The sequence below is a fragment of the Falco punctatus genome (assembly GCF_963210335.1).
Source record: "Falco punctatus genome assembly, chromosome: Z".
NCBI lineage: Eukaryota > Metazoa > Chordata > Aves > Falconiformes > Falconidae > Falco > Falco punctatus.
The window spans coordinates 20,358,452-20,377,847 of NC_137586.1; the positions used below are offsets into that span (position 1 = coordinate 20,358,452).

The window sequence follows — 19,396 nt, forward strand, 5'->3', positions numbered from 1 at the left end:
AAAAAAAAACAGGAGTACTCCTAACCGTTGAAAACTTCTTGGTTTTTTTAAGTAGGGATTTGAGATAAATGAACTTTATTAATACAGTGCTGATGAAGATAAGAATTATAATTTCAACATTATCTTATTGCAGTGAATGTTACAGGGAATATGCTGTAGGTCATCATACAGTACGTGAATTTTAGTTTCAACCACATTATGAAATGTCTTAGAAGCTGAAGACTGCATGCCTCAAAGCAGCAGTTGTGTGTGTATATATATATTATGTAGCCTTATCTTGCACTTTAAGTTGTGATTTTAATTCTGAAATAAATTTTCATTCTGAGAGTTGGCTTAATCAAGTTTGTGTGGTTTTAAACATCAAGAAGATGGGTGGGTGGGGATCATGTGCTGCTGCTTAAGAATGTGGGTGTTTTGTGATGTAGCAGATAGCTCAACAGAGTCAGGAAATCTTCCAGACTACTCATATTTGGTTTTCAGTGTCTAGCAGTATTTTTTTGTTGCTTCGTTCATTGTTGCCAGCAATCACAAGCAACTACTTTGTAGGTCAAAAAAGTACAAGCCTAGATAAGATTACACTTTCATTTTACAAATATAAACTTGCTGTGAATTTTGCTATAATTGTAGCTGATTTGAAGAGCTTTTGAGTAATCAGCTACTCAGAAAGCAACTCTCATAGCCACTAGCCTTACTTGCATGACTTCTGTGTGTAGTTTAAACATAGTAAGTGTGTATTAGTTTACAAGTCCTCTTTTCTGAGGAAGAGTTCATGTATAGGAAGAGGCCCCACATACATAGTTTCATGCTTGTGCATCCTATGAAGGTGGAAAATTTTCACTGTTAATTTATATTCATTTTTTTAATTGTTTAAAATAGAGGTTGCAAGCTTTGGATTGCCAAGGAATGCATGAACAATCACAACACTTGTGTGAAACCTTTGGTGAATGACATGACTTATTGAGTAATTTTGTATTGGTTTAACATTTGCCAAGGCCTTTCTTTTTACTAGGTGTCCAATGCTACAAGCAGTACACACATTTTAAAGAAATAGCCCTTAAAACAGGTGTGCTGCAAATGGCAGACTAGCACATTAGTCATAATTCTTAAAAGGCTTGCTGCAGTCAGTTGGAAGTAATGTTTTAGGAGCTGCATTGCAAGGAGAGGGAGAATACGATGGCACAAAATTTAAGAATGCTGTGGTATTACACTTTAACAAAAATTAATTCCGTTTATGACTTTTTTTTTCTTTGCTGTAGTCGTGACATGGAGAATAAAGAAACCCTCAGGGAGTTGCAGAAGATGGATGACCGCCCAGAAGAGCGCATGATCAGGGAGAAACTCAAGGCAACGTGTATGCCAGCCTGGAAGCATGAATGGCTGGAAAGAAGAAGCAGGAGAGGCCCTGTGGTAAGTGGCCCTGATGGAAGGGCAATATCTGTAACAGCAATTACAAATAAAAATCCCATAAACTTCTTTCTATTGGAAACCTCTGTTTCTTAATATTTGCGTGCTCTTAATTATGGGTGTTCCATTCATTTTGTACAAGCTGTTTAACAGGAAATTGTGGTTGACTTTCTGAAATGTACACGTTTATTAAGCTCTGTTTTTAAGGAAAAAGCACAGGGTCCTGCTGCTGATCTGTGTAATATAAAATAATACCGTAACGATACTGCCCTCTAATGTCACCAACAAAAGTAGCTCCTGTTTATTAGGTAAAAAACAGTTTGAGTGTGTAATTGTACAATAACACTTCGTACTTGATTCTTAGGGGTTTCATGACTTCACTTTTTCTTAGTTTGAAAACATTAAAGTTTTCTATGTATTGTAACAGAAGTGTGTGGAATTTTTGTTAGGTGAAAAATCAAACTGCAGTCTTACTAAAACCAGAGCTAAGTAACTCCTTCACATGTCTCAACTCTGCTAAACTTTGGATGCCAGAGTATTCTGTTAGCTTTTGGAGTAATGCTTTTGTATAAATGGCTTGGAAGTGGTTTTAAGAAATTGCAGGTAGGTTAAACCTGAAATTTATTAAGCATAGTTACAATTCTGTTCAGTATAATGCTTGTTAATTAATAGCCATTAGTTACCTATACATGTAGTTGCATTGGCCAATGTGACTGCCATGCACCACTTGATGTGAGTGCTAATTTAAAGCTAAGATCATCATCATCTGATGCAGTAGACGAGTGTTTGGGGACAGCTTTTTTAGAGCAGAAATAAGAGGGTTCTGTGGGTAACTTTCTATCATGAGAAGGGACATTGAAAATGCTGGCAAGTGCACCAAAAAAGCAATACATCAGAGGGTCAAATAACACAAAACCGTTCTTAATATACAAATTTTTAAATGAATCTTGCTTACTGCGTAGCTTGAAATTTTTTCCCTGCCCACTTTCCTTGAGGTTTCTGGCTTTCTTAATACAACTTTTGATGTTCCAGATTCTCAATTACTACCATTTGATTTTTTTAAATGTTTTCAAGCACTAGCAGCTGGTAACTGTACTAGTTCACAGGCACATGAATTTGCATTCCGATCTTCCAGAAAAGAAAAAGTATTACAACAATTGATAGGAGGCAAATAAAGACTGCACTGCTTTTTTTTTTTTTTTATACTTCTGCTTTATCCTGTTCAGTTTCATAATCGGGTAGCAGTATAATTAAAAAAAATAGCACCAAAGTTTTTTGAAAAGTTCATATTTGCAATACATTAAATATGGAGACTCCTTAAAGTAAAATTAGCAGTGCTAGGCATCAAAGCTATAAATGGAGATTTTTCTTCTCTTGAGCAGTGCCCACATGCTAGTCCACAACCTTCTTAGTGTCATCTTCTCCCTGGAGCCTGCTGAAAGCGAAATGCATTTCAGGGTAGTGGAATGGCTTCAGTTGGATCAGTTAAATGCTTCGGTTTAAAATAGCATTTGACCTTGTGGATGCAGTCCAAATCATCAGGTAGAAATGCACCAAGTCTTGATGTCTCTTCCTCGCCATACCCTGAGCAGAGAGAGCCTGCTATTTTTTGGCTAAATCAGAGACCTTCGGAACTTTCTAGGAGAGTTCTGCTCTGTTAATCTGAAGTTTTACTTGGAGCGTCCTTCCAACTTTGAGTCAAGCCTCATAAGACATGGAGAAATGTGGAACTAAAACTGATTCTGGCCGCTGTGACTGCTTTTAATTTGATTCCCAGTGGTCTTAATCTTCTAATGCATTATGTGGTTTTGAGGGGCAGGCAGCTGAAAATTTTCCTGAAATGCTCCATACCTCAGTGTCAACATTCAGCGTTCATGCAACAAAGCACTGTATTAGAAGTGTATGTACTTACATTGCTTGAGCACATGCGTGCTGTAGTGCAGCACTATGCAATGATTAGCTCAGATACCAGGTGGGGTGTAGCTGCTTTACTTGTATGGCAGGCAGAAAACCCAGGTGTGGCTCTAACAGAGCACAGCACACCTTAGTTTTGCTGCATTGCCTCCAGATGTAAAGTAATTTTCACTTTACAAGTGTTGTGCTGTAGAAATAGCAACCTTAATATTTCTCAGCTGATACTTAGTATACTGTAACACCGGATCCATCTTTTACACTCCTAATAAGCAGATAGTGCCTGTAAAAGGAAATTCTTTTGGCTGCTATGATCCAAATGGGGGAACTGCTGTCTTTCAAGATACTGTGAATGACAATTACAGAAGTACTTTCAGAATCAAATTGTTTGCTGCCACAACTAACATAAGCAGTGCAAATGGACAGGAAAAAAAGTTTCTGCTTCTGTGTTGTGTATAGATGAACAGGATACCCCCTATTAGATGTTAATATTAGAACCTAGACAATATGCAAACTTAGTATGTCTGGATAATGGCTTAATTATATAATGCCAGCAAAATAAGTTTTGATGAATCTGTTTTGCTTTAGTGTAAAATGATCAATTTATAATTCTAACATGTAGTTTAATTCTTGCAAGGTGGTGAAACCCATCTCTGGGAAAGGAGATGGATCAGAAATGAACAAACTCTCTCTGGAACCTCAAGCTGAAGGGCAAAGCACTGCTTCTTCACCTACACAGAAAGGAAGACGTAGTCCTTCTCCTAGTAGCTCCTCTTCATCATCTTCTAGGACAGTTAAATCTGAATCACCGGGTGTTAGAAGAAAAAGGGTATCTCCAGTGCCTGTAAGTTGCAAACTGTGATGTAACTTAATTTGACTATATTCTGCAATCTTTTGCTTATAGAGGCGATTAATCCTCCCTGTGTAGGGCAAGATGCTGATACAAAGGGGTCCTTGACAGGGTATCTCCACCTGAGTGAGGTATACATGAATTATGCTCTGTGTCATTTCTTATATCTGCAGTTTTATTCTCTACTTAAGTGTGTGTTTTCTTTTTAGTTCAGTCCTGCTTTAGGTTTTTATGTCCAGGAAATAAATGAAGAAATACAGATACTCAGTTGTGAAGAGATGTATGTTCTCTTAGCTTGATTTGCACAAAGAGGTGCTAATAGTTTGGGGTTTTTTCCTGCAGTTTTGCATGTCAGTTCTCCAGGCATGTATACTTGGGGATGGGATTGTTGATGGGATCAATGACTTTATGTACAGATTAGGGAAGATTTAGGTATGTGCATTGTTAGAAAACTAAAATCACTATCGTTACGTTTGAGAAGATTTGGAATAGAACGCTTCAAGCAATAGAAACTGGCTTCATTAAAGAAGATCAAGACTATAATAGTGTCTAACAGGATTGCTTGTTATAAAAATGTTCATCCACAGTTCAGGTTCAGTTGACTTGTCTACAGATTAACAATGTAATAGAGTAAGAATAAGGTCTAATTGCTTTTATTGTCCCATTACTGTAAACAAGGTTTCCCAAATTAATTAAAATATATGCTGCCATTTCTCTGAACTAAGAACTAATATCAGAAGTTACAGCACTGCAGCACAGCTCCTTTCTTCTTTGAGAAGACAAATTGAAAGGTTAAAAATAAACAAGCCAAACAACAACAACAAAAAAAAAACCCACAGAAACCCCACCGCAACACCAAAACCACAACAACCCACCAGTTGATTTAGCCTTTGATTCATTTTTACTTGATTTGGTTTTCTTTTGGTTTTTTTATTAACCTTTCCTATGAAAAACCAGGGTTCAAGCTATCTTTTACTTAACTGAAGGACAGAGAGTCAATGTGCATCATAACATAAAATTTTGAAGTGGATATAAATCAAAGCAGAAGATTTTAAATTGGACAGAGCTATTAACACATCTCATAATGTTAGAAATATGAAGAATTTAAATGAGGACTGGGGCCATTGAATTTTTGATCATGGGGAAACAAAAACAAGAAACCCTATGCTGAACTGAAAGGTGCTTTGATTGTGCAAAGAAGAGGAAGATGTATCCTTTTTCTTTTTCTTTGGAATTTCTTTAAACTTCTGTTTCTTGTTGACCGTATGTTCCCTTTTGAAAATTGTAGTCATAGGATTTCTTCAGAAATTGATATGTATTAGTGTTATAACCTTATATAATTTCCTGTAATGAGTCACAAGTCTGATTATCTTCTGATTGGATTATACTTGATAATTCAGTAGTAATATGGTAAGGTAACTAATGAAAACTCGAAAATAGAAACAATTTAAAATACTTTTTCTGTCAATGTCAGACAAACTTAGTTTTTCTTCTTTCCTCAAGTTCTGGGCATATAGTCTAAGCAGGTTTTAGCAGTTTAAGGGACTCTCTTATTCTATGTCATTTGGAGGAAAACCAAACCAGAACCCCAATACCTAATCAAACTTACTGTTGTCTGGGAAATGCTTATAATTGAACTACTGTGTAGTTTCAGAGTGGACGAATAACACCACCTCGACGAGCCCCATCTCCAGATGGCTTCTCTCCATACAGCCCTGAGGAGACAAATCGTCGTGTCAACAAAGTTATGCGAGCCAGGCTGTACTTGCTGCAGCAGATAGGACCCAACTCTTTCTTAATTGGAGGAGACAGCCCTGATAATAAATACAGAGTGTTTATTGGACCTCAGGTAGAGGACGTTTTTGTGTTGTCAGTAGCTTTTATTAATTTATAGTTATTCTTGGAAAACTGTTCAACACGAAATTAGATCAAATGTTTGTTGCCAGCCCATGATAATGGTTTTATAAAGCAATATTTAAAAGTTGTAGTCTGTGCTCATGAATGTTAATGGTCAGCTTGTATTTTGGCTACATGTAGCAAGTACATGAGTTCTGTCTAAAGTTTCTGTTAAACAAAAAAACCCACCACCAAACCTCTTGTTTAGAAGTAATTATTATTGTTCTGTCTACTTCTCATTCCTGGTGTAGCTTTGAATTATACATCTGAAGTATTTTTGGCTAAAATTCGGACACTTCATTTTCCTAGTTTCTCATTCTGAAACATTTTATTCCCTCTTATTTGTGGAATATATATAAATGACAAGCACAAGACATAATTCCTTTTAATGGTGTGATTATTTTAATTACACCCATAGTGAGGTCCTTTTCATAGTAGTGTGATGCTGCATTGGGAAACATCTAGGTTTTTGAGTAAGTAGAAGCAACCTATTTAGGTTCGATTGCTGTCATGTTATGGATATACAGTGATTATATGCATGATCTTGTTCTATTATGAAGTGTAGCAATAACTTCAGTTCATTTAAAAAAAATTTAAAAGGGGGGAGGGGGGATGTCAGTTGAAAACTGGTGTAATAGTCTGCTTTTTCATGTATATTCCTGAATAATATTTTGGGAATTCTCATTTTCTGTAAGGCCAAGTAAGAAGATATTTATGCCTGTATATGAAATAGTTTGCATAAACTACTTCTTCCCCCTGCCCCGGGGCAGGAGAGGAGGTACTATATGTTCTATGGTGCATTTAAATGTGGAAGAATTATTTATGTATCTATCAATTCAACAGAGCCTTAGCATATACTTTTCTTTGCAGACTTGTAGCTGTGGCCGTGGGACGTTTTGTATTCATCTGCTGTTTGTTATGCTGCGAGTGTTCCAGCTTGAACCTTCAGACCCAATGCTCTGGAGAAAGACACTAAAGAACTTTGAGGTAGTCTATTTCTAGTAGATCTAATGCAGATCTAAAATACACTCCAGGTAAAAGTGTTTAGGACATTGTTAAAAATGCTGAAAACTGTTGCCAAGCAACAGTATTATGTTTTTAATCATATCTTTAATTCAGTCTCAAGAGCTCTGTATATAGGAAAAAAATACCTGCAAATAAAAGACATAACTAAAAGAATAGTAGAGAGCTGTAGTTCAGTGAGTGATTCAAGTCTTGGATTATCTACTCAAATTTGAGTAGATCTGTCTCACTGGTTAGCTGAAAGCTAAACAGAAGGAGGGTCTTCAGAAATAATTGTGTGTGTACTTAAAGCTGTAATTTATTTTTCATAAGCAAGTAAGTTTTTGTTGAAAAGTGTTTCTTGTGATCTGTTTATTAGTAACACTTCTGAAATTCCTGCTGCTACTTCTAATGCGTTATTGTGAAGATGAATAGATCTTTTTTTAGCAGTACTTAAGCTTCAGTAATAATTACTTTTAAATTACAAGCTATTCATAGTATAAATACGACTGTTGCTATCTTTTTCTGATGTTAGGTTGAGAGTTTGTTCCAGAAATATCACAGTAGGCGTAGCTCGAGGATCAAAGCTCCATCTCGTAACACCATCCAGAAGTTTGTCTCACGCATGTCAAATTCTCATACATTGTCATCATCTAGTACTTCTACATCTAGTTCAGAAAACAGGTTAGTATTTTTCTAAAGGAATTAAAAGCTTTATTCTGTAGTTTTCTTCTAATTTTGGAGGTTTAGAGTCACCTACATTCTTTTTGTTCAAAGCTACTTTCATTTCAAGCCATGTTAAGTCTCCGTATTCACAAACAATCGAGTCAAGCATACGTTAGTCACTGTGGTACCAAGTGGGCATATTTGCTTTATAACTGCTGTTTGAAAAATGTTAAGTAAAGTTGTGAAAATAATTTTTTTGATCCTTTATGAGTTTAGGAAACAAACTTTTGAAATGTAAATGCAAGACTGAAGCATATATTAACTTTGAAAACCTATTTGTGAGCATTTGTTCAAATGCAAAACTTGTGCAAATGTTGACAAATGAAGAAACATTATTTTTCTTTTTCTCTTGTCCTACTTTGGAGAAATGCTTGTGCCTATGACAATATACTGAAAAAATTTGAGGTAAATGCACTCTGTCTGTGTAAACATAAAAAATATATAAAAAACATAAGTAAACATATTTTAAAGCACTTCATTTAAAATGGGCGATTATTTTAAGGGAGCAATTAACCTATTATGACTTCTGGAGTTTATACAGTATTAAACGATGCCTCATTAATTTTAAGCAGTTTGATTCTTTGATACTTTTTCCCCCTAAATTCTAGTACTTGAGTTCTTTTGCATGCTCTTTCCCTTGATTTTGAAAAGATACCGGTTAACTATTTAAACAAGTCGTTCATACATGTGTGAGTTAGTGGGTAAACTAGTCGCCCTCTAGAGAGGCAGAACCACAGAAGGCAACATAAATTGAGACTTTTTTTTTTTTTTGTGTAAAGTGAGACCTAACTTGTGGAGTACCTTGATGTGTTACTTTGTGATAGTAAGTATATAGTTAGATGAATGTATTCAGACAGGTTTATAATTCTGATGTACAGATTGTGGCCTTATTTCCCATCATCTTTTTCTTCCAAATTGTGTCACTGTAAATAAACAGCATAAACAAAGCAGTTAGATCCAGAGCAGAAATAGAATTGGCTTCACTGGATTGTGAACTTCACTGCATGAGTTATCATGTTTTTTACAGGATGAAAGATTTTTTTTCATTTGTTTGCCAGTACACCTTATGATTAGTTCCTAGCATTACTGGTTCAATGAGATAAGTTGCTATTCTGTACAGGTGTAGTCTCCCATAATATAGGTACTGGAGAACACTGAGCATCAGATTCATTTGAGATAAAAGTTTACTCAGTTCTGCTAATTGCTGTGGCTTGCAATTATTTTTGGTTTACTACTGATTCTTCAAAAATTTTAAATTAATACTTCGATTTCTATACGAGCTGTGGAAATAAATTTTTCACTGTAAGCTTATTTTTGTGGATTTTTGGAGGAAAAATAGTGTCAGTATTTGCAAGGAAATGGAAAAGAATGTGTGTACAGGAACAATGTATGTACCAATTTTATTGTGAAAATACATGGTTGGTGAACAAATACAGGGTTTCTGCAGACTTCTAGACACATACCAAGTATAAAAATTTTTTGCTATGAATAGGAATAATTTTGCACGTTTAAACAATATTACAGAAGATTAAAATCTGTGTTTTTTCACTACCTGTTGTTTAAGTTCAAAATAATTTTTCTGGCTAAATCTCTGGTTATATCCATTTAAAAATTAAGGTGGGGTAAATGGACACAACATGACAAACAAGGAGAATGAGTTTTTAAAAATCTACACATGACTTGTAGGTATGTTAGCGTTCATGTGAATCCATTGCATTTGTTTCTGTTAGTGGCAGAAAATTCTTCAGTGGCTGTTACCTTCCATTAATTTTGAGTTTTACATACATTCATCAAATAGTATTTACAGTTCCCTGTAATGGACTAAAGACCACCTTGTGACTCAACACAGTGAAAGGAGTGTGATGGAAAAAATTTGGGTAGCTTTCAAAATATAAAAACTAAGAAGTTTTTCAAAACAAAATTATAAATAGAAAACCAAAGGATGGTTTGTTAAAAGAAAAATAATGTTAAGTGCCCAGGGCTGAGCCTTTCAATCTCTAATTGGTATCTGACCTAGTTTGAAAAGATGTCATGTGTTTTGTGACTTTCCTTTTCATTTCAACGGTATTGTCTGTACTCAGTGCTTCTAAAAATGTGGTTGCTTGCTTACTCAGACCAATGTTTAGGAGAATCATTCATGTATAGCCTATAGTTGTTTAGAAGTAATTGTTCCAATCTGGAAGTTCTTCTCTTTTCACTGTTGACACCTGTTCTAAATTCTGATACGGCACTTTTACAATCACAAATACTATTTTTTACAGTATGAAGGATGAAGAAGAACAGATGTGCCCCATTTGTTTGTTAGGCATGCTGGATGAAGAGAGCCTAACTGTTTGTGAAGATGGCTGCAGGAACAAATTACACCACCACTGCATGTCAATATGTATGTTGTCATCTTCGTCTGGTTAAGTTCTGATGACTCTAAATATGCAAAATGATTATAACTTACCGTGTTTTCATTGGTTTTTTTTATTTTAAAGTAAAAAAAAAACCCAGAAACCTGCTCTTAAGTAATGTGTGATAGCCTTTTGAGAGCTTGATATCATTCAGGTACTATTATATGTCATATCTTATCAGTTATTCACAAGTCCAGTTTATTATTTGATGCTTTGAGAAAGAAGTTAACTACAGAGTTAGAAGTCTGAGCCTCTTTTACCTGAGTGAGATTATGTCCAACTAGAGCAAGGTTAGGAACAGACTTTGAGCCCCCTGTGACTTGTCATTGGAATGTATGGAAGTCATCTACTATCAGCTAGGATTATCCAGTGAAATACACAGTATGTTTGCATACTACATTAAGAAATATAAATAGTTCGCTTTAACAAATAAAATTCCATCTGCCATATTTTAATATTTTAGGAAAGTATTGTCTATGTTTGAGGTTGAAAAGGCATCGCATTTCAGTTTGTAACTTTTAATATTAGTGGTAGTGCTAAACTGAAGGATTTCTACATGCACAAAGTGTTTAAAAGCCCATATTTATCAGGCTGCTGTAAATGCCTCAGTTCTGAAGTGTTTAACCTGAAACTTAACATTCTTCAGCAAAACTTTTTGTTTTGGTTTTATACATTGTAAAACTCAAGTGCATATTATCTTGTTGCTGTGTTCCAGGGGCAGAAGAATGCAGAAGAAACAGAGAACCACTTATCTGTCCTCTTTGTAGATCTAAATGGAGGTCTCATGATTTCTATAGGTAAAGATTCGGTCTGTATGTAACAAACTATATGTTTCTGGATCCTTAGTGGATGCTTCTAAATATGCTGAAGTATTTACTTCAGCATATGTTTCATTTGTTAATCCGTGTTATTTGTTGTTAACCTGTAGTCATGAATTGCCAAGCCCTGTGGATTCTTCTGTTGTCCATGTAGTTCAGCAACAAGTTCAGCAACAATCTACAGCTGGATCACAGAGAAGAACCCAAGAGAGCAATTTTAACCTTACTCATTATGGGGTCCAGCAGATCCCTTCTGCCTATAAAGATTTAGCTGAGCCATGGATTCAGGTAATTTTACTTTGTAAAAGAAGCTTCTGATGTAACAGCTTATTTTGAACTGTTTTTCTAGGTTTGTCAGATCAACAATTCAAAAATTTATTCTGGATCCCATCAGCTTTATGGTTGGTTATTAATGGAAATAATTATATTAACTTTCATCAGAAGAGAAGGTTTTCCAGTCTTGTTTTAACTGGGGTTTCAGTTTTGGACTTTATCTTGGGCCTCATATTAAAGGTCCATGTAATAAAATGTATTATTTTTAACTCTAGTTTTGGTTGTGCAAGTGTCACATACATACAAAGCTGGCACTTAATGTTATCCAAGTTGTGTTGCAGGAGCTAAATGACCCCAAGCCTATAGAGTCACCTGAGGGTACAGGGTTCAGCTGAGCAGGGGTCATACACTTAAAAGCGGGAGGACTTGTACTGTCTGAATGTTTGCTGTAATTTTTGTCTGGTATAGCAGACTGTGGCTTCAAGGTTCTTTACATCAATGTCTATAGAAACAAACTCCATTCTGAATAATTAAAATTCAAAGTGAATGAAATCATTCATACAGTCATCCTCCCACTTAACAGAGTTTTTGGAGAACTGATAGCGTACCATTTATGATGTTTCATTTCTGTCACATAATCTTCTTTTAACATATGGTTCCTGTCAGACTTTTTAAGGTGATTTGTCAGCAGAAACATTTCTTTGCTCTTTTTGATTTCTCCTCTTAGGTACCTAAGTTGCAGTATTATTCAGTTTGATTCCTGTAACATTGCTTTTTCCTTGGCAGGTATTTGGAATGGAGTTAGTTGGCTGCTTGTTTTCTCGAAACTGGAATATACGAGAGATGGCACTTAGACGTCTTTCCCATGATGTTAGTGGTGCTCTATTACTGGCTAATGGTGAAAGCACTGGAAATTCTGGAAGTAGCAATGGAACAAGTGCTGGAGCTCTGGGGGCAGCTAGTGGGTCATCTCAGACCAGTATCTCAGGAGATGTGGTGGTGGAATCCTGCTGCAGTGTGCTGTCCATGGTCTGTGCTGACCCTGTCTACAAAGTATATGTTGCTGCTTTAGTAAGTAGTTGTTTGTTGTATTCCAGTAATTTCAGTTACTTCATTTTTCAAGGGGAGGGAAAGGAAAGAGGTATACGAAGTCAGGAATCCAGGTAGTTGTTGAGCACCACTGATGACTTGACTTTTAACCATCATCTGAGAGCAAGAGTGAAATGACTTGACTCTACTGGCCAAATATAAGGAAATGCTTGCTACAGTCCTAAGAATTAACAGTAATTGTATGACTAGGTTCTTTCCAATCTCAAAGAATATGTGGTTAATTCTGACAGTGAATATGTAGTAAGCTACCTATCCTTTGAACACTTCAGTGATATTTTAAATGCAATTTGTATAAAACTATTTACAACTCTTAAATGTATACATATAATATACAACTCTTACAAAAAAATAACTGTGTAGTTAATTTGATTTCATACATACTGCTTTTTTCCTTTCTTTTAGAAAACTCTAAGAGCCATGCTGGTATATACTCCCTGTCATACTTTGGCAGAGAGGACCAAACTACAGCGACTTCTCAAGCCAGTTGTAGAGACAATACTAGTTAAATGTGCAGATGCCAACAGGTATGGTGTCTATGAACATCAGATTCATTTTTGGATTGTTACTGAAATGTCTTGAAGCTTCGTTAGTTGCTATTTATGTGGAACTATGAGACCACTTATAGTTGGTGGTGAAATAAAATGTGTGGGTCATATATGTAAATGTATGTCATGTTTTTGTCGAAGTCTGATTACTACCAAAAAACTTTTGGTTTGAAAGATGTAAGTTTTGAAGGCATCTGGTTTTATTTTTCCAATACTTACAGAATTTAAATGATACTTTGCTTTCATAAGGCCCTTTTTCCCCTCCCCCCTAAAATAAAGGAAGATGTTAGGTGCAGTCATGAACCATCTGTTCCATCTCAAATGACACTGCTTTGTTTGAATTCTCAAGGCTCACCTTTAAGTAGTCAGCAAGTACCCTCAGCAGTTGGCAGTTCTGTATGTTTCCTACTTCAACAAAAGCTGTTGTACATCTGTGCCGTGAAGCATTAACATTACATTTCCACTTTTTATTTCAGTGGACTGTTAGGAGATGGCTATTCTGAGTGAATGTTCTTGACATTTCTAGCTTGAGTAGGCCTTGTCTTCCTATCCCAAGCTACCCATATCTGTTCTGCCAGACCAACAGTTTCTTAATCTGTACTGTAAACTTGATGCAGAAGTCCACTAGCTTGACTTTTGTCTCTAGGTTTAGTTTCTATGCAGCATTTCTTCTGAAACTAGAGATGCCCCAGCAATAGTGTATCTAAAGTTAAGTGGAATAGAACTGTTCCTTGTGTTGCTGGCTTTCTGGACTTGGCCTCTTTTTGCTATAGGATAAGGTCCTATTTGGGTTTTTGTTTGTTAGTGATAGACATTACTTTCCTGGAAGTATCCTTGTTAAAAAAAAAAAAAAAAAAAGTCACAACTATTGGTAGCTTACAGATAGAGGTTTATAGAAATGTTGTGGAATAAATTGATTGGACAGAGGATATAGAAATGTTGTGGAATAAATAAAACTTCTCATGCACAATTCTAAGCTAACGATTATTAAAATAAAATGATCAGAATGTTTTTTACTTGAAAGCGTTTGCTAGAAGTGTTATTTTTCTGTTTTAATTTCTTCTAGTCGAACAAGTCAACTTTCAGTCTCAACATTATTGGAGATGTGTAAAGGCCAAGCAGGCGAGCTGGCAGTCGGGAGAGAGATCCTTAAATCTGGTAATAATAGCTCTTCATATATGATTGAACTATAGTTACAAGCAAATATACTGAAGTGTTTTAAATTTAATACTGGACTTACCCAATATCAGTATGGCAAAAAGAACAGTATTTCTCTGAGCAGTTTGGCAGGGGGAGTTATTTGGGCACACAGTGTGTATTTCTGTATGATACAGTCCTGACCTTTATTTAGATATTAGTTTAGATTGTGAACATACCTAATCCCTGTCTTTATCAACTTTTTTTTATAGGGTCCATTGGTATTGGTGGTGTTGATTATGTCTTAAATTGTATTCTTGGAACACAAACTGAATCTAGCAACTGGCAAGCGCTACTGGGGCGACTTTGTCTAATAGACAGACTTCTGTTGGAATTTCCTGGTGACTTTTATCCCCACATTGTCTGTGGAGATGTTTTACAGGCTGATACTGTAGTAGACAGGTACTTTCTTACATTATGAAACTATTACTCTTCATGGTTGTATTTGCAGTATTGATTTCTTAAAAAAAATATTGTAATTCCTGTAAACGAGTATTATGTATTTATAGGCAGAAGTGCGCTTACTTCATTAAGTAAATGGCTGTCTTTTTAAAAACTTCTGACCTGTGAATCAGTTTTGAAGTACCAGCACAGCAATAAATCGCCTTTCTACTGCAGAACTGATGGCTAAATACATTATCTTGAAATGTCTCTCTTAGTTAACTAGAGCATATCAGCATATAAAACACCTTTTTTTTTTTCTTTTTTTATTTGTTTGTTTTGTTAGGTATAAGAAACTTCTTTCCCTCCTAACTTTCGCCTTGCAGTCAATTGACAATTCACACTCAATGGTTGGTAAACTATCGCGGAGAGTATTTTTGAGTGCAGCAAGAATGGTGGCAAGAGTGCCCCATGTTTTTGTAAAGCTGTTAGAAATGTTGAGTGTGACAAGCTCAACTCATTATGCAAGAATGCGTCGACGTCTGATGGCGATAGCAGATGAAATGGAAATTGCAGAAGCCATCCAGCTAGGCATGGAAGAAATACACTCTGGGGAATGTCAACGTGAAGACTTCTTGCCCCTACCCGTACCAGATAACTCTCCAGAAGCTACAGAAAGTAATACCCCTAACAATACTGTCCAGTTTTCAGGGAAAAGTGGGAAAGGTTTAAGTGATAAAAAAATGAGCGCCAGTCCAGAGGACATTGCTGAGACACTGGCTGGCCTTACTGTGGGCCTTCCTGTTTCATCAGTAACCACAGAGCAACCAAAGCCAGCCATTCAAACAAAAGGAAAACCCCACAGTCAGTGTTTGAACTCTTATGCCTCATCCAGTCATTCCCAGTCACTATTCCCAACGCTTCTGTCTCCTTCAAACCCATCTGTACCAGCTGGCACTGTAGCAGATGTCTCTAAACTCAGACCTCAGGGATTCGTTCCCTGCAAAATCCCCTCACTTTCTCCTCAAACACAGCGGAAACTTTCTCTCCAGTTTCAGAGAAACTGTTCTGAAAATAAAGAACCAGAGAAGCTTTCTCCAGTTTTTACTCAAGCCAGGCCATTGCCATCCAGTCACATACACAGGCCAAAGCCATCACGACCCACCCCAAGTGATGTGAACAAGCAGGGAGAAACCTTAAAAAATAGCATGACACTTGACCTGAATGGTATTTCACAGTGTGATGGCAATAGTAGTAGTAGTAGTAGTAGCAGTGCAGTTATACCAAGTGAGGAGACGGTGTTCACACCCGTAGATGAAAGATGTCGTTTGGATGTTAATGCAGAGCTCAATTCCAGTATCGAGGACCTGCTGGAGGCATCCATGCCAACGGGTGATGGCACAGTTACGTTCAAGTCTGAAGTTGCGGTTCTTTCTCCGGAGCGGGCAGAAAACGATGATACTTACAAAGATGATGTAAATCATAATCAAAAATGCAAGGAAAAGATGGAAGCTGAAGAGGAGGAAGCTTTAGCTATTGCAATGGCAATGTCAGCGTCTCAAGATGCCCTGCCAATTATTCCCCAGCTACAGGTCGAAAATGGTGAAGATATTATAATCATTCAGCAGGATGTAAGTATACATATGGGAATTTAGCCTAGGTTCACTGACCTTATAAAGCAGTGCTGTTTATGTATTTCTGAAGCTATGTAAAACAGAAAGGTACTCGGTACGCTCTCCTAGGAGTTGGAGTATAAAGTCTGCCAGTTGAGGGTGCTAACAGAACATTTCCATGGTTATTAATTAGTTTAGAGAAGGTATTTGGAAGAGAAACACCATGTCATGTACCAGATGGCAAAGAAGGTAGCCTAGAAGTGGGGAAACCAGGAAATGAGAACAAAGGTTTTAAGCAGAAGTAGAACAGTACTGAGTCTTAATGCTCCCTGACTTTGGAGGCAATTGTATAAAACCAAACCAGTGTCGGAAAGAAAGGGCGGAGATCTTGTCGGCACATCTTGAAATAGAAGATGTAATGTACCTCAGAAGTCAGAAAAAAAATATTTTTTTGCAAATAGATAAAAGCACAAGAAATAAGAATAGAGAAAGGAGTATTTTATTTGTGATCCTTTGCATAGGGTAACATGTGAAGCATAGAAAACAACATGATTTTAATGTGTTTAATATAGGTGCTAACTAAAACCTTAACAACGTGTGAGATTAGGAAAAGAAAAAAGTCTTGTTCCTCTTTGTGTCCTTAAATCTTGCCTTTCACCTTCAGGTAGTAATACAGAGGAGGCTCTGTGTTCTTAGATATAGTAGGAGTATGTGGATTACAAAATACACTGATGTTTGGTCTCAGCTGGAAAATGTATAATGTGCAGTATAAAGAACTGTAAGGGAGAGAAAAGACTTACAAGCTTGGATATTTTGTAACCTTCCAGAATGTCTTCATTTTAGATGCGTGCTAGTAAGTATGGAATTGACTTGGAATTTAATTTGCAGACACCAGAAACCCTGCCTGGACATACCAAAGCAAAACACCATTACAGAGAAGATGCAGAATGGCTTAAAGGTCAGCAGATCGGTCTTGGAGCCTTCTCTTCCTGTTACCAAGCTCAAGATGTAGGAACGGGGACATTAATGGCTGTAAAACAGGTAAATACTTAAAATACTTCACTTTCTTGAATATATTGTGCTTGTTGTATATTTCTTTGGAATAGCAAATATAAAAGCTCTCTGCTTTCACACACTTCTTGTATTCCTTGCTTCCTCTGCTCCCTGTCATGTGTTCTCACAAAACACATAATAAAAAGTCTTTACGTGCATGGTATTAGCTTAATATTTTCAGGTTTTTTCACCTATATGCTCATTTTCCTTCACAGTTCAAGTGCATTTTTTTCTATAACCAAGTTCATAATTCAGTGACAGAGTTAGGAATGGAGTCCAGATAACATGATTCCAAATTAATGCCCTATTTGCAAGGTAGCTATTAAAAGTACTTTCCCCATACCTGTCAAGACTTTTTTTTTTCCTAAAACAGTTTAAGCAGAGGAAATGTAGTTGAATGCTGATTTTCTCTGATCCAGCAGCCAACTTTGAGGCAAGTATTTTTAGCATTTAAATCAACAGATAATAATGTGTGACTGAGAAAAGAGGCCTAAATGCACGCGCTTCACTCAATATTTATTTTTTTCAAGGTTCCAGATGTGATTACATCTTTTACATGTTATGGTGCCGTAGGCCTGAATCAGTGATACCAACATAGGGGGAATCTTAGTCCTAACATTTTCTTATTAATTCTAGAATTAACTTACACCTGTTAGTTGAGGCTGCTTCTGCAGAGTTGATTCTCATGCCCAAGTAAAATTCTCTGCAGCATACCATTATTTCAGACTTAGTATGGATCAGAGCTGGAATTGGCTCCAGTTCCATTAAATTACTTCTGATCTGCTCCTTCCCCATGCTCCCGCAACTGAATTTCTGGGATAAGTGGTTTAGTTATAAAACAGGTGGTATGGTTAAACTGGTAAAAGCCTTATCAATAACAATGCTGTCAGAATCCTGTTTGAGGCCTTGTCTTTCCTCCTTTTCTTCAACATCTGGAAAAAAAAAATTCCTGGTTTAAGCAGAGGAGAGTCAAGAAGGAAGTTTCCTCACTCCATGCTTGAAGAGATTTTTTTATTGGTATTTCCCCTGAAGGTCACTCTTAACTTTCTATGATTAACTCACATAGAGATACATTCTCAACCAAAGGGGCTTGAGATAAAAGAATACTTGCTATTTCCAGATGATGACAAGGGTGGAAAACCATCCATTCTTGTTACAGTACTGAAGCAGGTGGTACAGAACTGATTATTATGTCAGGTAATTCTAAATACAATATTTCAAAACAGGTAACATATGTCAGGAACACATCATCTGAGCAAGAAGAGGTAGTTGAAGCGCTGAGAGAAGAAATAAGGATGATGAGTCATCTGAACCATCCTAACATTATTCGAATGCTGGGTGCTACATGTGAGAAGAGCAACTATAACCTCTTTATTGAATGGATGGCAGGTAAACAACTACTATGCCAAAGAAAATTGAAATATCAGTTGAGTCTTGAACTAAGTACTTTCATACTGCATCTTGCATCATTTCAGTTTGCAAATTCATGTTTTCATTGCTGTTGGTATCCAGTATAAACGTCTACTTACAGAACAGTTTAAGTGGTTGTACCAAAATTCTTACTGGTGCATACTTTTTTTGATGTGGAATGTTCCATACCTAATCTGTCATAAAGTTAAAGCAATTGGAAGCCCCGAACAAAAATTCGGGTTTTTTTCTCAATTTCTGAATCTAAAGGAGGGGTTAGAAATTTTGAGAGACAGGCACTTCAGCTGGAAGTACATCAAACAGTTACATTTTCAGTGTACCTGCAGCTAAGTTATATTTAGTAACTTTCCTAGAAAATTTGGAATACCTGTCATTTGTTTTTGTCTCACGCATTTTCATAAAAATTGTGTGAGGTGACATGCAAAGGCATTTTAGACTTTAAAGTAAATTTCTAATAATAGGTAGTAAGCAGGATGCTTTGAGAAAAACTTGTTCAAATTTTAAATGTATTTTAAGTGCTAATTTAGTGAAATTTCTCATTATTGTATAGAGCAGGGACAAGAAAATATGTATCTTTTTGTTAAGAAGGAGCTTTATTGATTTTTATGAATGGGATTATATATTGTTGTTGTCCACTTACCAAGACTAGATTTGGATACATCCTTATTCTTCAGAAAAGAAAGCTTTGTACCTTGACTTAAGTTCTTTGGCAGAAACCACTTAGCAATACCAGAGTGCTAACAAGCAAAGCCCAAGTATGTGTTACTACAAGAAGTAGTGCAGAAAATATTTT

General features: G+C 36.3%; 1 protein-coding gene across 2 annotated transcripts in view; it reads left to right on the plus strand.

Moving 5' to 3' along the window:
- The window catches only part of MAP3K1 (mitogen-activated protein kinase kinase kinase 1), a 67,783-nt gene that overhangs the window by 41,879 nt on the left and 6,508 nt on the right, over positions 1 to 19,396 (plus strand). For both annotated transcript variants that reach the window (XM_080372932.1, XM_080372931.1), the window contains exons 2-16: positions 1,257 to 1,407; positions 3,953 to 4,159; positions 5,814 to 6,014; positions 6,932 to 7,048; positions 7,599 to 7,747; positions 10,051 to 10,172; positions 10,901 to 10,982; positions 11,114 to 11,291; positions 12,063 to 12,347; positions 12,789 to 12,910; positions 13,998 to 14,089; positions 14,341 to 14,530; positions 14,856 to 16,140; positions 17,011 to 17,163; positions 18,402 to 18,564. In XM_080372932.1, coding sequence (XP_080229058.1) covers positions 1,264 to 1,407; positions 3,953 to 4,159; positions 5,814 to 6,014; positions 6,932 to 7,048; positions 7,599 to 7,747; positions 10,051 to 10,172; positions 10,901 to 10,982; positions 11,114 to 11,291; positions 12,063 to 12,347; positions 12,789 to 12,910; positions 13,998 to 14,089; positions 14,341 to 14,530; positions 14,856 to 16,140; positions 17,011 to 17,163; positions 18,402 to 18,564 — 3,490 coding nt within the window. In that variant the 5' untranslated portion in view covers positions 1,257 to 1,263. The remainder of the gene's footprint in view (positions 1 to 1,256; positions 1,408 to 3,952; positions 4,160 to 5,813; positions 6,015 to 6,931; positions 7,049 to 7,598; positions 7,748 to 10,050; positions 10,173 to 10,900; positions 10,983 to 11,113; positions 11,292 to 12,062; positions 12,348 to 12,788; positions 12,911 to 13,997; positions 14,090 to 14,340; positions 14,531 to 14,855; positions 16,141 to 17,010; positions 17,164 to 18,401; positions 18,565 to 19,396) is intronic.